This window comes from Procambarus clarkii, chromosome 54 (assembly GCF_040958095.1).
Source record: "Procambarus clarkii isolate CNS0578487 chromosome 54, FALCON_Pclarkii_2.0, whole genome shotgun sequence".
NCBI lineage: Eukaryota > Metazoa > Arthropoda > Malacostraca > Decapoda > Cambaridae > Procambarus > Procambarus clarkii.
The window spans coordinates 15,227,679-15,245,760 of NC_091203.1; the positions used below are offsets into that span (position 1 = coordinate 15,227,679).

The 18,082-nt window shown below is 43.7% G+C and overlaps 1 protein-coding gene across 1 annotated transcript in view; it reads left to right on the forward strand.

Moving 5' to 3' along the window:
- Positions 1-16,640, forward strand: part of LOC138352621 (uncharacterized) — a 55,784-nt gene extending 39,144 nt beyond the window's left edge. The window contains exons 2-5 of the mRNA XM_069305119.1: positions 14,653-14,733; positions 15,657-16,057; positions 16,134-16,324; positions 16,422-16,640. Coding sequence (XP_069161220.1) covers positions 14,682-14,733; positions 15,657-16,057; positions 16,134-16,324; positions 16,422-16,548 — 771 coding nt within the window. The 5' untranslated portion in view covers positions 14,653-14,681 and the 3' untranslated portion in view covers positions 16,549-16,640. The remainder of the gene's footprint in view (positions 1-14,652; positions 14,734-15,656; positions 16,058-16,133; positions 16,325-16,421) is intronic.
- The last annotated feature ends 1,442 nt before the right edge of the window (positions 16,641-18,082 follow it).

The window sequence follows — 18,082 nt, forward strand, 5'->3', positions numbered from 1 at the left end:
AGATAATAAAACAAATCGTAAATAAGCATAAACAAAAATGGAATCTTACACATAGGTAACAATGAAATACAGGCAAATAAGAAAAAAACACTAGAGCATTTTAACCCAGCTAGGTAAGAAAACAGAAAAAAAAGAACCCGTATCACATAGCTCAACAAAACAACGAAAGAAATAAAGTAACACAAAGCAAGAACCACACACACAGTCAATCATATTCATATTTATCCGGATAGAAACGACGAGGGTACTTCTTCCTGTAGGCATCCCACTGTGCCCACAATTCCATAGGCGCGTTAACGTGACTACGTGACCCTCGTGGTCGATGCATGAAGTCAGGAACATCCAGCTCGGCGCCCTCCAACACGGAGGCGGTAGGCACGGGAAGAGGCCGCACAGAGGGCTTTGATACAGACGGTGGAACCACACGGGACTGAAGCACAGGAGTCGGCCGGACACAGGCCGGCAACATAGCGGGCGGAGTCGCAGGGGACGCAATCACAGAGGGCGATGGGGCAGGGGCCGACACCACAGGGGACGGAGTAACAAAGGACGACTGAGCAGAGGGCAAAGGCGTGGAAGGCACAGACATTGACGCCAGAGGCACGGAGGCTGCCGGAACAGAAGCATTCGTAAGAACCGGCACCAAGCCCCTACCCTCTCTCGCAATCTCGGCCGGTGCCACAACCTCCCAAGCTGGGGAACCAGCAACCAGTGACGCGGAGGCAGCCGGAGAATACACCGGACCAGGGCCAGGCGACAACCCCACCACAGGACCCATCACTGCTGCAACTCGACCCACAGGAGCCGCAGGCACTCCAACAGCGTCGCACACATCACCATCCCCAGAAGACGAAGCTTGAGAGATATAAGAATTTTGCACCAAGATTGTAATATTTTGTTGAATTATCTGCAGGTGTCTTGCAAATTGTCTATACAGTATACCTAGGTCATAAAAGTATTTGTGTGTACGTCTGATACCATACTACTTGTGAAGGAGGAAATGTATATGTTTACCTCACAGAATGTTTGGTAATGTGTTTATTTGTGATGTGTGTCTATGTATATATTAACACGTTGTACTGAATGGGGTGAGAATAGCTTGAGCTACCTCATCCCTTTGTGTGTATTTTACCTCAATAAACTTATTTCAATTTCAATTTCAGAAGACGAACTCCCGGAGTCCTCAAATTCCCCGACGTCGGCCCAGGCCGCATTACGAGGCGGAGATAGACTCAAAGCTTGCCGCGAACGCTTGGACACAGGTCACAGATCGTCGGAACTATCACCTCCGCTAGGAAGCACCGTAGCAGAACCGCTGGTTGCCCGCGCAACTCCCCGCAGCGCACGATCACTCAACATTGCAGCCTCAACAACCCGGGGAACAGGACCACACGCTGCAGGAGACATCACAGTGCACACGTCGACACGGGTCGAAGACACAGCTGCCGCAGACAGTACAGGCCGAGGCTCAGCCTCGACGTCCGGAGTCACGAGACCACACACCACAGGAGACACAACTGGAGACTCGACTGGAGACGAGGCAGGCAGGGGAGGCTGAGGTGCGGGAGCCGGGGATGCACTTGCTTCCACCCCGACACCCACAGCCACATCGAGGCTGGCATCAGAGACCGGCAACGGGGCACCAGAGGACTGGGAAGTAACACTTTCCACAGCAGCACCTTCCGACAGGTCCGGGACTGCAAACGGGGGAATGTCACATCCCGCAGCTTGATGGCCAGAGAGTCCGCACCGGTAACACGTCCGGGGCTGACCCCATAGAACACGCATACCATGAAGCCCAGAAGCTGGAGAGACGAAGGGATGGAGTCCTTCAAGCGCAGCGCCACAGTGCGGGTCCCATTCGGGATACCCTTCCACCGCCCGGAGGAGACTGCATTCATTCGGACACTCAAGACCCGCCCATACCGGGTAAAATGACACTGGAGAAGAGAGTCAGGGAACTCAAAGGGAGCACCATGAACTGCCACATAGGTAGTCTCACTGCACCTGTCCGACACTATCACCGAACCACCACCCTCAGGCAGAGTAAATGTCCTCCCGTCATAGCGTTCCACAAAGTCACGATACACAGCCGTAGAGCAGAATTTCACAACAGCTCGATGCTCGGGTACAAGTTGAACGCCACATCCATCCGCAACATGTCACTCATCACCACCTCAACTGCCGGATAAGACGCTGGGCCAGTAAATTCTAGGCCAATGAAATCCCTCCGCTTCACAGGGGCGAGGGGGGCCGCCATCTCTCCAGCCGCCACGGCCCCAGGGGTCCGCTCACACACACAAACTACCACGGGACAGCAAACCAGGAGCTCACAGGCGACACGTCCACCTCCGCCCAGAGCTAGGCAAACACTTATTCCTGAGTTTGGGTCGTTATCCAATGTTGTCTTTTCCCAGTCCGCATATATCACTGGTAGCTTTTCTGTGAATGATAATCTCTGTGACTCGGGAATGTTTTTCATCAGTTTAGTTATGTTCTCCAACATTAATCTGTCATCTTTGCAAACCCAGTAAATTCCTTGCCTTTTTGTGCATCCTGGAGATAATTCTGCACAGCACAGGTGAAATCTTATGTTACAGATGCAACACTTGACGCCTACATTACGTTTTCCCAATACTCCCAAACACTTACCACACCTCTCCATTGTCTGATGTAATGTATTGTATTTGTGCTTCACTGAATGGATCACTTGTTGATGTCAGTCCTTTTAACTCTATATAAAATTATATGTATATATTTATATATTTAAAATTTATAATATTATATGTATACTGTATATTTGTACTATTATGTATGTTATTTTGTGCAAACTTTATGGCAGGTACTTAGCGTAGGGTATCGAAGCTGGTCCCCGGTCGGTACAGGTGACCTCATGTTGTCCCAGGTTGATGTCGCCAGTTTCCAGTTACTCGATTTATAACACTGATTTATTCTTTGCTTGTATTCTTACAAGGAATTTTCTGCCTAATTTCCTGCTTGCAATGGTACTCACTCACTTTATTACTAATTCCTAGATCCACATTTCCATATTACACTATATATTTTCCGTATTTTATTACCGTGGGACTGCCACAGGGGTAGGCCTCGTGGGTTGTGTAAACACAGCCTAGCTGATGCCGCCTCTTGCCACTATTCTATTTTTCCAGTATTGTATATTTATAATATTCTATACACGATTTTCCTACACTTCCAACTCAGCCAGACACCTTCCAACGATCTCGTGATGATTACCATCGTATACGGTAATCATCACGAGATTACTATGAACTAAGTTTATATACAACGATAAATGGTGTACACTTTTTGGTGAATATTCCTTGGCCATTTTCCTTATATTCTGAAATTATATTTACTACAAGTATATATATATACTGTGGTATATGCGGACAATCCACAGAGAAATGGGAAAGGAAGATGAACGTTTCGGCCGATCAAAGTTGTTGTCAACACCAGACTGACTAGAAGAAAACCTTTCGGTTTTCTCTGTGGATTTTCCGCATACAAATGATCAGTGTTTCATGATCGACAATTGCAGCATGGTATATATATCATGGGATGAGAGGGGGACAGACATGTGGTGAGCAGGGTCCTACACATCAACCAATTTTAACGTGTATAACGATGCCTGAGCCAACCAAGACTTGACTTGTGTAGGTATGAATACCTGCTGAAGGCCGCGAGGGTGACAAGAAGAAACGTTTCTCCTCCATTCCATCAAAATCAACGTAGAAAAGGGCGGTGTGTGGGCTTTGCAGACGGCGAGGCAGGGACAGTGTATGGGTGAGGGCCGTCGTCCCAGTGCCCCCAACACCTGCCCCCAGGCGGGGAGGGGGAGTGATGGGGAGGCTGTCAAGCAGCCTACAGTAATGTTAGTTGGGAGTTAGTGCGTTCCCAATCAAATTCGGTGAGTGTCATGTTAAAACAAAATGCACTAGTGATTTCCTGAGTGTTGAAATTTGTGTAATAAGTGTGACGGTGACCTCCCTCATATTCTCCTAGTTGTTCTTGCGGGGATTAAGCTCTGCTCTTTCGGCCCGCCTCTCAACTGTCAATCAACTGTAAATATTACTAACTAAAGGTTTTTTCCACACTCACGCACACACACACAAACCCAGGAAGCAGCTCCGTAAAGCTGTCTAACTACCAGGTACCTATTTACTGCTTGGTAAAAGAGCATCAGGGTGAAAGAAATTTTGCCCATTTACACACGGAAATCACAATAGTGTTATGATGTGATTTCTGTGTGTAATGAAGTAAGGGCGAAGAGGTAGAACGGTCTATTGACATAGATCAAGTGCATGGGGGGAACTGTAAAATTCTGGTTTGTCTTGGAGAGGCTGCAGTATCTAAGTAAATTCATTAGAATTTCTGGTTGAAATTCTTATACCATGTCGTAGCTCAGTCGATTAAGGCAGCGTCTAGGACGCTCTCGGACGTAGGTTCGAATCCTCGTCACGTCCCTTGTGGATTTGTTCATTTGCCCATTTGTTTCTACCTGGTCTGAGAATCAAACGCCGACCACAGAATTAGGGTCATGCGCGCTGTCCACTCTGCTACCAGACCCCTGTACCCCCTCCACTACCCCCCCCCCCCCCTGCCCCCAGCACAGCCCACCCGGCATCTTCCCTCACCCCGCTACCTGCGCCTGACCCAGCCGCTCATCAACCACCAGCCTACCCACACACTGTGCAAGGACCATGCCCCAGGAAGGTAATGCTTGCCTTGGTACACTCTTCTCGGGAAGACGAGAGTGCACTCAATGGGCAGCCAGTCATCAGGACATCTAGGCATGGCACGTGTTGCACCTGACACAGCCCCCTTCAATCCAAGAGGGGGAACGCCCAAGTGGAAACTGACGAGTGTGTGACAGACAGTTTCGTCTTGTTGCTGATGGAACTAGCTGCCAACATTCTGCCAATTCAGGACAACAACAACAGCAGGTGACAGCAGACAACCTGCTGCAGCAGCGAGAAACAATACCTCTCTCAACTTTATTTCAGCAGACAATCTGCCTTGAAGCAGTCAAAGCGACGTCCACAAGGACCTTGCCCCACATCCCTAAGGCTGCCCGTCATCAAGCAGCAACCATACTCACCATTCTGCTGACAGAGATCAACAATGCTCCTGGAACCACTGGAGTATAAAACAATCTCCTACTAATTGGGAATGCATGCCTGGCATTACCGCCGAGGAGAGATAAGTCATTAGCAACCTCAGTAATTAGGGTTCTTAATGAATTTCCCTGAGAAGATAACCTGGTCCACCTCCCCCCTCGTGCCAAGAATACCAGCCACAAGACGACCAACAACAGCTCACCCGAGAACCACAAAATAAGAGTACAGATCACCAGGAAAGTAAAAAAGGGCAATACCACATGTGCCATCAGAATCATAACCAGTGATGACACTATTGCCCCCAGGAACACCACGACAGCACAGACTCTACAAGACAAAAACCCACATAGAGCTCCAGACAGTAGCGGTGATCCCCAGAAAAAGAATACTGGCATAGAACCCTTGACTGTTCGAGAATCTGAGGTGTACAAAGCAGCCATGTCTTTTCCATTAGATTCAGCAGGGGGTTTTACAGGCCTACGACCCCAGCACATCAAACAAATGCTGAACCCGGTGCTTGGAGATGCCGCAAAGGACCTTCTAGTGGAACTTATCAGATTCTCCAACATGTGTTTGGCTGGCGGCGTCCCTGAGGACATCCGGCCTCTCTTTCATGGAGCCGCACTCTGCCCTCTAAAGAAGAAGAAGAATATGAGAATCGGGCCCATTGCCGTTGGTACCACCGTCCGACGCCCCATAGCTAAGGCTGCAGTGAAATGTATCAGCCAGGAAGCAGCCACCTTGCTGAAACCTAATCAGCTCGTGTTTGGGATTCCCCTAGGTTGTGAAGCTGCAACACATGCAGCGCAGGCTTACATTGCTGATCCCTCGGCCCAGAAGGCACTAGTAAAGATTGACTAAAAATGCCTTCAATCAAGTCAGAAGAGACGCAGTCCTCAGGGCTGTACACAACCATTTCCTTTCCCTTTACCCATTCATCCGATCGTGCTACATTGGGACTCTAAGTTTCTTTTTGGGGAGCATGAAATAGACTCCTGTGAAGGTGTCCAACAAGATGATCTCCTTTTTTGTTTAGCTATCAAAGAGGTCACTGATAGTCTGACAAGCAAGCATCTGGTACCTGAATGATGGCATTCTTGCCAGCACCCCCGGATACCATTTTGGAGGATATAAGGAGGAGCAAGGAGCAGCACTGGGCCACATTCTCAATGAATCCAAATGAGAAATAGTCTCCCGCATTCAAAACATCATTGGCCAAATAAAAAATGTTCTTCCAGATATTCTCGTTGTCGAGCCACCTGACTAGACCCTCCTGAGAGCCCCCATTGGCTCGCAAGCAATCGAGGAAGTCCTGGATGCAAAAATCAAAGATCAAAGGAAAATGCTGGATAGGAGTGACAAGATTGATGCCCATGATGCTCTTCTCCTCCTCACAAGATGTCAATCTCTCCCTAAGTTGACTTATTTTTTGAGGTGTTCTCCATCCTACAGCAGTGCTAAATTAAATGTGCATGTCACGCTTCTGAGGTCCATGCTGGTGAAATTCCTGAACCTTCCATTGGATGACTATCAGTGGGAGCAAGCAACCCTCTCTTTTAGACTCGGCGGCCTTGGTGTCCGCACAGTCTCTCAGATTGCTCTACTAGCCTCTCTTTCCTTCTCCCATGCATTGCACGACCTTGTATGAGATATCCTACCTGAACCCCTGAGTCATTTAGCAGGAATACGCAATCCTGCTTTCACTGAATGTTCAAATCAGTGGGATGCTCTTGCAGCCCTAGCACCCATCATAGATCCATCAAAAAACACAATCAGTCCAGCGGGGACCATCCACTTGTGGAAAATTATTGCTGATGCCATGCTCCATGCCGCAACATCAGACAAGGAGAAAGCCCTCCTCAGAAAGTGCGTTCCCCAATGCAGGAGACTTCCTCCTGGCAGTACCCTTGTCGGCAATGGCACGAGTCTAGATCCAGAATCCTTTCGTGTAGCAGTGGCCCTCCACCTTGGTGCCCCAATTCACACTGAATACAAGTGTATTTGAAACAAGGTGGAAGCAGACCAATATGGACTGCATAGGTTGCATTACGGAAGCACAAAGGGCTGGCATGCAAGACACAACGAAGTCAATGACATCATCAAGAGGAGCCTTGTCTCAGCTCAGTCCCTAGTAGGGAGAGAGAACCTCGCATCCCAGGGGACCAAAACACAGATGACCCTGCCCTTCGCACTGATTGCATCACTATATACCCCTGGAAAAGGGACAAACAGTTGGTGTGGGACTATACATGTGTATCCACCCTGGCTGACACCTATTTACACTTCTGTGCTGATCAAGCAGGCGGGGCGGCCAACCACAAAGAAACAGTAAAATCAGTCAATTACAGGCGATTTGAAGGCCAATACACATACGTTCCCATTGCATCTGAGACGTATGGCCCCAGGGGTAAGAGTGCCATGAGATTTCTCAAAGAATTGGGCTCCAGGATCATTGACGTCACCAGAGACTTAAGGACTGCCAGTTTCTTGTTTCAGCGCCTCAGTGCAGCGATCCAGAGGGAACGCCTGCTGCATCCTCGGTTTCTGTCTGGAAACGGAGGAGCTTCAAGAGATCCATAACCTTTAAACACTAAATGTATTAACCAATGTATATCTTGTAACCTTTATATATAAAATAAAGCACAAAAAAAAAACAAAAGGAAGGGGTGGTAGGAGAAAAGCACATATAAACTGTATTGGAGGGGACCTAAACATTCCCTCTAATGCGTTATGTGTGGTTTCCTCCGAGGCTAAGGGGTTCTCTTCTTCCAGCCAGAGGTGGTACTCCCTTCCTTTAATACAATTAAATATATTAGGTTAACAAGTCTTTCATAAAAATTTATAACATAGATGTGATTTTTATTAATGATCTACAGATTTTGAAGAACATAAAGTATGAATAATTATGTCAGTATATGCTCTCTCAGCTTCGTCGTCTTAAAGAGGGCTTTTCAAGGTGCGGGTCCCCACTAATTACTGAGAATAAAATACCTCCCGTCCTCAGGCCAAATCCAATACCATGATAAACCAAATCCCTCTTAAAACCACCTGGATAGTTATCTAGATATTTGTAATAGTCTGGAAGCATATTACAGATACATTAATAGTCTACATGTAAGCCTTCGTCCTGAATAGATTATTCTCAAGTTATAATTTTCATGTAATATAAATCGTTGGTTTAGAATATAAAAAATGTATGCTGAAAATGTTTTCTTTGAAAAATTTAATTTTCTGTAAACAGAATTTGCCTGTACACTCAAACAGTTACCGAATTATATATATATCACATTATCCTCAATAATTTATAATATTAACGTAACTAAACGTAATGAAACCTAACCTAACCGAACCCACTTTTAGTCTAAAGTAACCTTAATTAAACCTATACATAGATAATGAGTAGATAATAGCACAAATTTTAAATTGTTCCCAATTTATTGCCTTGAGAGGGATCTCCTCCCTGAGGACAGGCTGATAGAATAAATGAGAATTTGAGGTATGAATACATATAATATTATTATTTCCCTTATCATAAAAAATATAATTGTTAAACTATAAAATAAAACCACTAATAATAAAGAACCTGGAGGAGGCCTGGTCGATGACCGGGCCGCGGCGACGTTGAGCCTCGAAATCATCACAAGGTAAAAAACCTTGGCATTGTTAAAAAAAACATCAACAGAGGTTTAATGAACGAGAGCGAGGGGAGGCAGGCAAAACGTGATTCATACACGTACTGGACAACGAGGACGTTCACCACACCAACGTCTTTGAAATGAACATGAAAATAAAAATCTATTTATTATTCTTATACACAAACAGCCAGTTGAAACAGTTGAGGAATTCACTAAGGAGATTCACAAAATAGAGACAATTCTTGATTACCTAACAAATCCAGTACCAGATATTATTATTTTTGGAGACTTCAATATACCCAGTTTAAAATGGAGACTAGTAAACAATAACATTATAGCAGGAAATCAACCTGGAAATAACCAACCACAGGACAGAGAACTACAGAGATTCTGTGACAAATTCTCTCTCAATCAGGAGATTACAGAACCAACCAAGAACGAAATTGCGCTGGACCTGATATTCACGAACAATGATGAGCTAATCATAGATATTACAATCCCAGACACTACATGCTCGGACCACAAGATCATTGAAGTGCAAACTAACATTAATCTCGGTAATAGGCCTAAGAGAAACAACAAACGAGAGAGGTTATTCATTAAATTCAATTTTAATAATAAAAGGATAAACTGGGAGAAAATAAACAGGGACCTTACAAACATTAAATGGGAAACTGTTCTAAGTAATAAAAATCCTACACAAAGAAAAAAAAATGAACTTCTGAAGCATATGAAGTCTTTCTAAAGCATGTGCCTATGAGGAAAGCCAGAACGAGGTCGAACGTAGAAAGATAACGCAGATGACACTACAAAAGAAGAAAAAAATAACGGAAATGCTTAAGCAGACACGACTTTCCAAACAAAGAAAGAATAATTTAAACAGGGAAATTTTAGAAATCGAATGGAGACTGAAGCATTTATATCAAATTGAAGAGAGTCAACTAGAACAGAAAGCAATTGAAGAAATAAAGAAAAACCAAAAATATTTCTTCACATATGCTAAATTAAAAGCAAAAACCACTGCCAGTATTGGACCTATTATGTACAAGTGAGGGTTCATACACAGAGGATGACAAAGAAATCAGCGAAATCCTAAAAAAAAAACTTTGAGGACATGTTTAGCATTCCAAAAAACAGCATGAAAGTGGAAGATCTGGACAACTTCTTTATGCGTAATTTTCAAACCCCTGTAAATAAACTGATATTAACACGTGCATGACAGATTTTGAAAAGGAAATTGACAACATGCCCATGCACTCAATCCTCATGGAATTATATTTTTATAATAAAATGCAAGGTGTCAGTAGCGTAGGCACTCAGTATTGTGCAGAGGAAGAGCTTGGGCACGGGGGAAATACCAGATGCGCCTGAATCACCATACAATGCCCCTCTACACAAGGGAGGGAGCAATGCACTTGGCAAAGAATTATAGACCAGTTGCACTAACGTCCCAAATAATAAAGGCATTTAAGAGGGTGACCCGGAGTCAGATCACTAGTTTCATGGAAACCAATGACCTCCACAACCCAGGCCAACATGGATTTAGACCGGGAAGATCATGGTTCTCACAGCTACTTGACCATTACGAAAAAATCCTTGAGGAATTAAAAGAAAACAGAATGCAGATGTGGTATACACGGACTTTGCAAAGGCTTTTGATAAATGTGACTATGGACTGATAGCACATAAAATGAGGTCAGTTGGAATAACTGGTAAAGTAGGACGCTGGATACTCAGTTTTCTGTCGAACAGAACACAAAGAGTAAGAGTCAACCATATAAAATCGAGTCCAAGCGCAGTTAAAAGCTCTGTGCCTCAGGGTTCAGTCCTTGCACCACTGCTTTTCCTTATTCTCACTTCAGACATAGATGCAAATACAAGTCACAGATTCGTATCATCCTTTGCAGATGACACAAAAATCAGCATGAAAATTACCTCTGTTGAATACATTGAAAAACTACAAGCTAATGTTAATAAAGTTTTCGACTGGGCAGCAGACAATAACATGATGTTTAACAGTGATAAATTCCAGGAAATCAGGTACGGTAAAAATAAGGACCTTAAACATAATACAGGGTACAAAACACTATACACAGAAATCATAATAGCTTGATGCATTAAATGAACAAAGCCACAAGGGCCGTGACGAGGATTCGAACCTACGTCCGAGAACATCGGTAACCTCAGTCGGTAAAGGCAGCGTCTGGGATGCTCTCGGATGTAGGTTCGAATCCTCGTCACGGCCCTTGTGTATTTGTTCAGGGTACAAAACAATCAAATATGCCCATGGTAGGAAAACAGCATGTAAAGGATTTGGGAATAATGATGTCTGACAACCTAACGTTTAAGGAGCATAACCAAGCAAATATTGCGTCAGCCAAAAAAAATTATAGGATGGATTACGAGAACTTTCAAATCCAGGGATCACATCAGAATGGTTGTTTTCTTCAAATTACGTGTTCTGTACCGTTTTGAGTACTGCTCAGTACTCACTTCCCCTTCAGAGCCGGTGAGATGGCTGAAATAGAGTGAATATATTGAACTTATACGGCATAGATAGACGCGATAAAGCACCTAAATTATTGGGAACGTCTCAAAGCTCTCCAAATGTACACACTAGAATGGTGAGAAGAGAGATATCAAATAATATATATGTGGAAAACATTGGAGGGGTCCAGGTCCCATAACTAAACAGTAATTAACAACATACTGGAGTGAACGATATGGAATAAAATGTAAAATAGAACCAGTAAAGAACAGGGGGTGCCATAGGCTCAATCAGAGAAAACTGTATAAACATCAGAGGTCTTTGGATGCTCAACATCCTCCCAGCGAGCAAAATAAATATGGCCGGAACAACGGTGCCACATCTTCAAGAGAAAACAATATAGTTTTCTTCATGGAGTGCCGGACTAACAGGGCTGAGGGGGATATGTGGACCTGTGGGCCACTCCAAACAACGGCCTGGTGGACGAAACTCTCTCGAGTCAAGCCTGCCTTGGGGAGTAAAAGAACTACCAGAACCCCATCAAGCAGGTATGAGTTTTGTTGTTTACGAACTTCCAAAGTATAAAGTGATCATTTTTTAAGTTACATTAAAGATTATGCCTTAACCCTGAAAAAAATGTATCATTAATCGCTGTATTAATGGATCTCAGTCATTAACGCCTCCTTGTACAACAGAGAAAGACAGACAGACAGACAGACAGACAGACAGACAGACAGACAGACAGACAGACAGACAGACAGACAAACTTGCAGGTGAAAATGTGACGATTTTGGGTGAGGCATCTGTGTCTGCATCCTCTTCTGAACTCCTTGCCAAGAAAAAAAATTTGTGGAGGCAACAAAGCGAAGAATTTTTGAAGTATAGCTTTATTAAGTGCGAATGGAAAAACGAGAATCCAGGCCCCAGTGTTATTTGCAGTGAAGTTCTTGCAGCTATCAAGCTTGAAACCATCAAAATTCAAGTCCCACCTTAAGACAAAGCTTGCTGAGCTCATTGGAAAACCTGTGGAAAATTTTCAGAGAAGAAAAGACCAAATGCATTTTTCAATTATATTTCTAAGTAAACCAATCACCTTAAAGATAAAGGGTAACTGGCAACCTATGTAGTTGTTTGTCGCTTAGCAAAATAGAAAGCGATGTATTACTAGGGAGAAAACCTATCCTTCCAGCCAATCTGAATATAGTGAGTACAGTTCTTGATGAAAAGTGGGCAGAAAACGATCACACGTATCCCTGACAGTAATAATAAAAACATGTACTCATAAATGTTTGCTCATTTATAACTGGGAAAATATACATAAAACGAACAGTACATTAATTACATGAGTCACAATGACAGAAAAGCAGTAGACATTGTCATTATCTAAATCAGAAACTTAATTGGTAACAACTTCTCCAAATCATTTAAATGCTGACTACACTTAACTGAAGGTGTATACAATTTAGACTCTTATACAGGTGCATAAGAGTCTAAATTGAAATTTACATTATAGGTATAAAGTGAGTGACATTTTGCTAAGAATCTGAAAGATGATATATTGTAAAGGCACAATATATCACAAAATCAGGATGATGATGAGACATCTATCAACAGACCCATTAAAAACTAATCATACCATGACGATGTATATATTTGCACACCTCAACATTCTGCATCAACAGATTCTGATGATATTCTGCCTGAAAATTTCCCCAAACACACAATTCATACAGCATCGATTTTTGCATAGTTGGACTGGAAATGCTTGCCAGTAATCCATATCTTGGCGACATTAGTTCCTTATTCATCCCAAATATCCAGCTGGGGATCTCCCGGCTTTCATTTCTGACGCGATGTGTTATCCTGTACTGTAGACCCGCTACCATTAATAATACCACTAACCCTAAGTGGTTAGCTGTCATATTTAACAAACATTTTCTCTAAGCTCAAATAACTTGATCTATAACAGCACGGGAGGGAAAATGATGTATTCAAACACAGATGAAGATATTCAAGAGATCAGTAATGGTTTTGCAAGCAGGTCTTACGGCAGACAAACCTGTTTACGACAGGTTCTGGAGTCCCGCGAGACTTTTTTTTTTGTTTTTTGTCACGGACAATAATATGGTGTTTAACGAAGATAAGTTCCAGCTCATGCGCTATGGAAAAAATGAAAATATAAAAACGGAAACCACGTACAAAACTCAGGCAAATCATAACATAGAACGAAAAGGCAATGTAAAGGATCTGGGTATACTCATGTCGGAAGACCTTACCTTTAAAGAACACAATAAAGTAGCCGTCACAACTGCAAGAAAAATGACAGGTTGGATAACAAGAACTTTTCACACTAGAGATGCTATACCGATGATGATACTTTTCAAAACGCTTGTGCTCTCTAGAGTAGAGTACTGCTGCACAATGACAGCACCTTTCAAAGCTGGAGAAATTGCTGACCTGGAGAGCGTGCAGAGATCCTTTACTGCTAGAATCCACTCAGTAAAACATCTAAACTATTGGGACCGACTAAAGAGCCTAAAACTGTACTCCCTTGAGCGCAGGCGGGAGAGGTACATAATAATTTACACGTGGAAAATATTAGAGGGGCTGGTCCCAAACCTGCACACAGAAATAACATCACATGAGACCAGAAGACATGGCAGGATGTGCAGAATACCCCCGATGAAAAGCAGAGGAGATCTTTTCCAATAAATAAAGAAAGTCAAGGATGTAATGTTAGAGGGAAGGGGAATGCAATAGTACCACTTTCTCCTGTAGTTGGCGCACTCGTCAATAGATGGCACTATTAGGCCGGGCGAGCGTTGGGTTGGGTGTTACATGATCTATATATTTTATAGAGCTTTCCTATCCTTCTTCCATAGTCTCTTGTTAGTGCGTATGTTTATAGTGTGTGGGGAAGGCAACGAGTCGGGCCACTTTCCTGCATTTGTCATTCAATCCCCAACTTTTTGAGGTGAAAATATTCTCTCCGTGCTTCAAGGTTTGTGTATAAAAGGATAGTTATTGCTATTTGTTTAAATCCATGAATGTTATGGAACCGGTGTTGTGTGACGTTAGTTGGTGTTTTACTTTTCTTCCACAATGAAGGTGGTATCTGGGTGGTTTGTGTTTAATCCTCTTATATTCTCAGTATACTCTCCCACAGATAATTTGTTCAAATATACTTAAAAAGCTATAAGAAATGAAAGCTTAAGTTTAATTAACACGTGATAATTGGAGGTAAACTAAATAGTGTTCACTTTAATTGATCGTCTGTCTTTTTACACTCTTAAAGGTAAATTATAACCTCCAGTACTTCTTGATCAAACTTGTACCGCATCAGATGATTTTATTGATTTAACTTTCATGCAGCAACTTTTCCTTCTTATCTCAGATGTGTTCCTGTTCCTGGGTACTATTAATATGGACGACCCTGGTAACATCTCAAAATCTAGTCGTCGCACAACTTCCTACCGTGAGTAAAAGTCGCCTTCCAATTTTGCTTACGAAAATTAGATTTTAATTTGCCTAAATCGCGGGGTGGGGGGTCCATACAAGTCACGAATGTCGTGCTAGCGTAGTCGCAGCCTAAACAATTTTAACTTTGTTATATAGATATTGGTATACAATATTCCTAATGAATTTTAAGACTAAATTGTTTTGTTGGTTCATATTATGTAATAAATCTCTCATTCCTAAATAATAAGGTACTAGTACCACTAAAAAGTTTAGTCATATCATAGCATTATCATAACCCTTTTACTGTAGTAAAATTTTAAAAAAACATTAGAAAATTATACCAATGGTTAAGGCCCTTCTCGACCATGAATGCTCAGTGGAAAAGGGTCACATTAAGGCTTGTAACGAGTCTAATGAATTGTTTCCATCATTCACTATGGGTGGAAGATGAACAATTGGCTTTTACAACCAACTATTTGGTACTGCTTAAATTTAACCTTACAGGTATGTAACATCTAGCGCATACTTTTATAAATGTGTAGATTTTGTTAAATTTTTGGAGCGGTCTTTTGGTTTACTTTACTGTACTATAAGACTTGTATAGCCACTACGGCGCAGCAGTGCCTGTACGCAGCTCCTAGACCTGTGATTTCTTTGTAATTTTAAGACTTGCAATGGCGTATTTACATGTACCTTTTAAATGGTTCGCCTTCCTCTAACCCATCAGCCTGGCTCTGGTTATGGCAGTCAGACCAAAGGTACGGCTACTACCAGCTCTCAGGGGTCATCGGGTCAACTCTTCTTGCCCGAAACGCATTGCGTAATAGTGGCTTTAGGCATTGTATGTACTAGATCTATCTATATATCAATCCATTAATGTAACATCACTTGTATGTATATACCTTACCTGAATAAACATCTAATCTAATCTAAAACTAGGCAGCGGTCCAGTTGTAGGTGGCGGCCCGGGCGTCGACAGCGGTCCACTTTTGGGTGCTGGATTAGGCCTTGGCAGCGGTCAAGGAGTGGGTATTAACCTCGGCCAAGGCATCGGCGGCGGTCCAGTTGGCAGTTCTGGCCAAGGAGTAGGCAGCGGTGACAGGGCTGGACAAGTTAGCAGCGGGCCTCGAGCTACCTCTGGCAGCAGCGGTCCGGCTCCTTACGCTGGTGCAAGGTACGGCAGTCCTCAAGTGAGCAGAGTGGATGCACTATTTAACCCCACTGTCACCCAGCTCTTCACCATCGACCGCTTCGTCACCCTCACTGATCAGGCTTTCCAGAGTGTGGCTGTCACCCTCACTTCCCTCACCATCAGGACTGTAACCACTGGAACACGCGCGGTGAGTACTTGGTATGTATTGTGATAAACGATGGTCTGGACGCTGACCTTCGACTAGTTTAAGTATTCTTTCACAGGTGGCACAGACGCCGGTGGATGACCGCGTAGCCCTCCAGACAACGGTAGTTGTCAGACCTTCGACACTAACGGTCACGTACGTGCAGTCGGACTTCAGGATTGTGACTGAAAGGTCTTTAGACTACGTGACAATCGCCCACACCTCGTACGTAATCATGCAGACTACCTACACAACTACTGCTACCCAAGTGTAAGTTCGATGCCAGATCTACAGTATTGTACTGTAACTGCCAGTCTCTTCATTACTTGAAAGAATAACTATTAATTGTCCAATTTACTCCCCACAGGCTGTCGTACACGACAACGTTGGTGAGAACAAACATGAATACTAAGAGCACAGTGTTCACAGACTACCGCACAGTCACCGACACGGTCCTCGTCCCCGGATCCCGCTACGGTTATAGACAGCTCTAGCACCTTCATCCGTTCTAAGATTTTTAAAGAACGTAATATTAAACATATTTAACATTATCGGTCTGTATGGTCTATTAAACTTTATTCAAGAATTGTTCTTTTTAATAGGTAACTTTGTGTCCACAGTAATGTCTGTTTGCCTGTTCAAAAATTTGTTAAGCAGTTGGTAAGATGGAGTAGATACTTATAAGCTGTATTCTAATGGTTCCGATAGTGCGTGTTATACATGGAAATATTTCCTGGGCGGGATGTCTAGTAAACAAACTAAATATTCGGCAACTCGAACCATAGAGATGGTCAGTGATCCCAAGTAACGCGTCGCAGGAAAGTCGTGAAAACGTAACAGCCACAGTGCTAAAGGAGAAAACTGACTATTAATGTAAGACTAAATTATATAAGGTACTTAAAGCTTTAATGGCAGCCTTCTTAGGCTATCTATAAAACTGATACTCGAAGGTTGACTACCTGGTAAATAAGTCTTAAGAGGATACTTTCATCACTGACTATATGACTTGGGTGCAGATGCACGAGGGTGGGGGGGGGGGGAACGTGGTGGTCTGCTGGACCTCTTAATACAGTAAATTTAAAAAAAAAGTTAATCGAAAATTAAAATTAATATGCTCATTAAATTTGACCATTTTTCTGGAAAAGTGTTATACTTTCTGCAGTTCTTTAACTGCATATCTCTTCACTTAATTCCTACAGCCATCCTACCTTCAATAGGTGGTAACTTAACATTGTCAGTGGCTCGGTGTTCAGTCTTCAGTAATGAGTGACTCCCTCGCTCTTCCTGTTGTGACGGTGCAAAAGTGTACTGCAACCCTGTGCATCCACTTTGCAGAGACCCGTGTATTCTTCGGTGGTAGATGAAAGGGTTGAGCGTATCCAGCACAAGTGGATCCTTTAAAACAAACGCGCTTTATTTGCTGGGGGTCCCCCCTCCCCTTCCGGCCCGTTGGCGCCGTGAGGGGAGCTTGGTGGACAGCTGCTGGAGTGTGATGCTCTGTGGGACAGTCCTGTCCTTTGGTGGCCTTGCACTCCTGCTGCTGTCTTCTAATGGTGCTGGATCGCTTTTCCTTTTCCTTTTTTGTTTCGTATTTCTCCCCCCCCCCCTCTTCTCCTATCTGCTTGTCTTTTCTTACCGACCTTTTGCTTATTTTGGTTATTCCTTTGGACTAATTCTACTTAGAAGCCTGGGTGCTTGAGGAGGCATACTCTTGCACCCGTAGAACTGTAGTACCCGACGTCTCGAGTGAGGGGAACCTTTTATAGTCAATCCCCCTTCCGTCGCTGAACCCGCTCTCGACAGACTAACGGTTCTTAAGGTGGCGTTTGTGGGGCGTATGCTCACGACGCACCCCTAGGAGGCCCCAGCATGCTAGGCAATAGCTTCCTATTAGGTGCCCCCTCCCCATCCGGCCCGTTGGCGTCGTGAGGGGGCTTCGTGGACGGCTGCCGGAGTGTGATGCTCCTTGGGACAGTCCTCTGTCCTTTTCTAGCCTCTTGCTCCTGCTGCCGTCCTCTCCAATTCTGC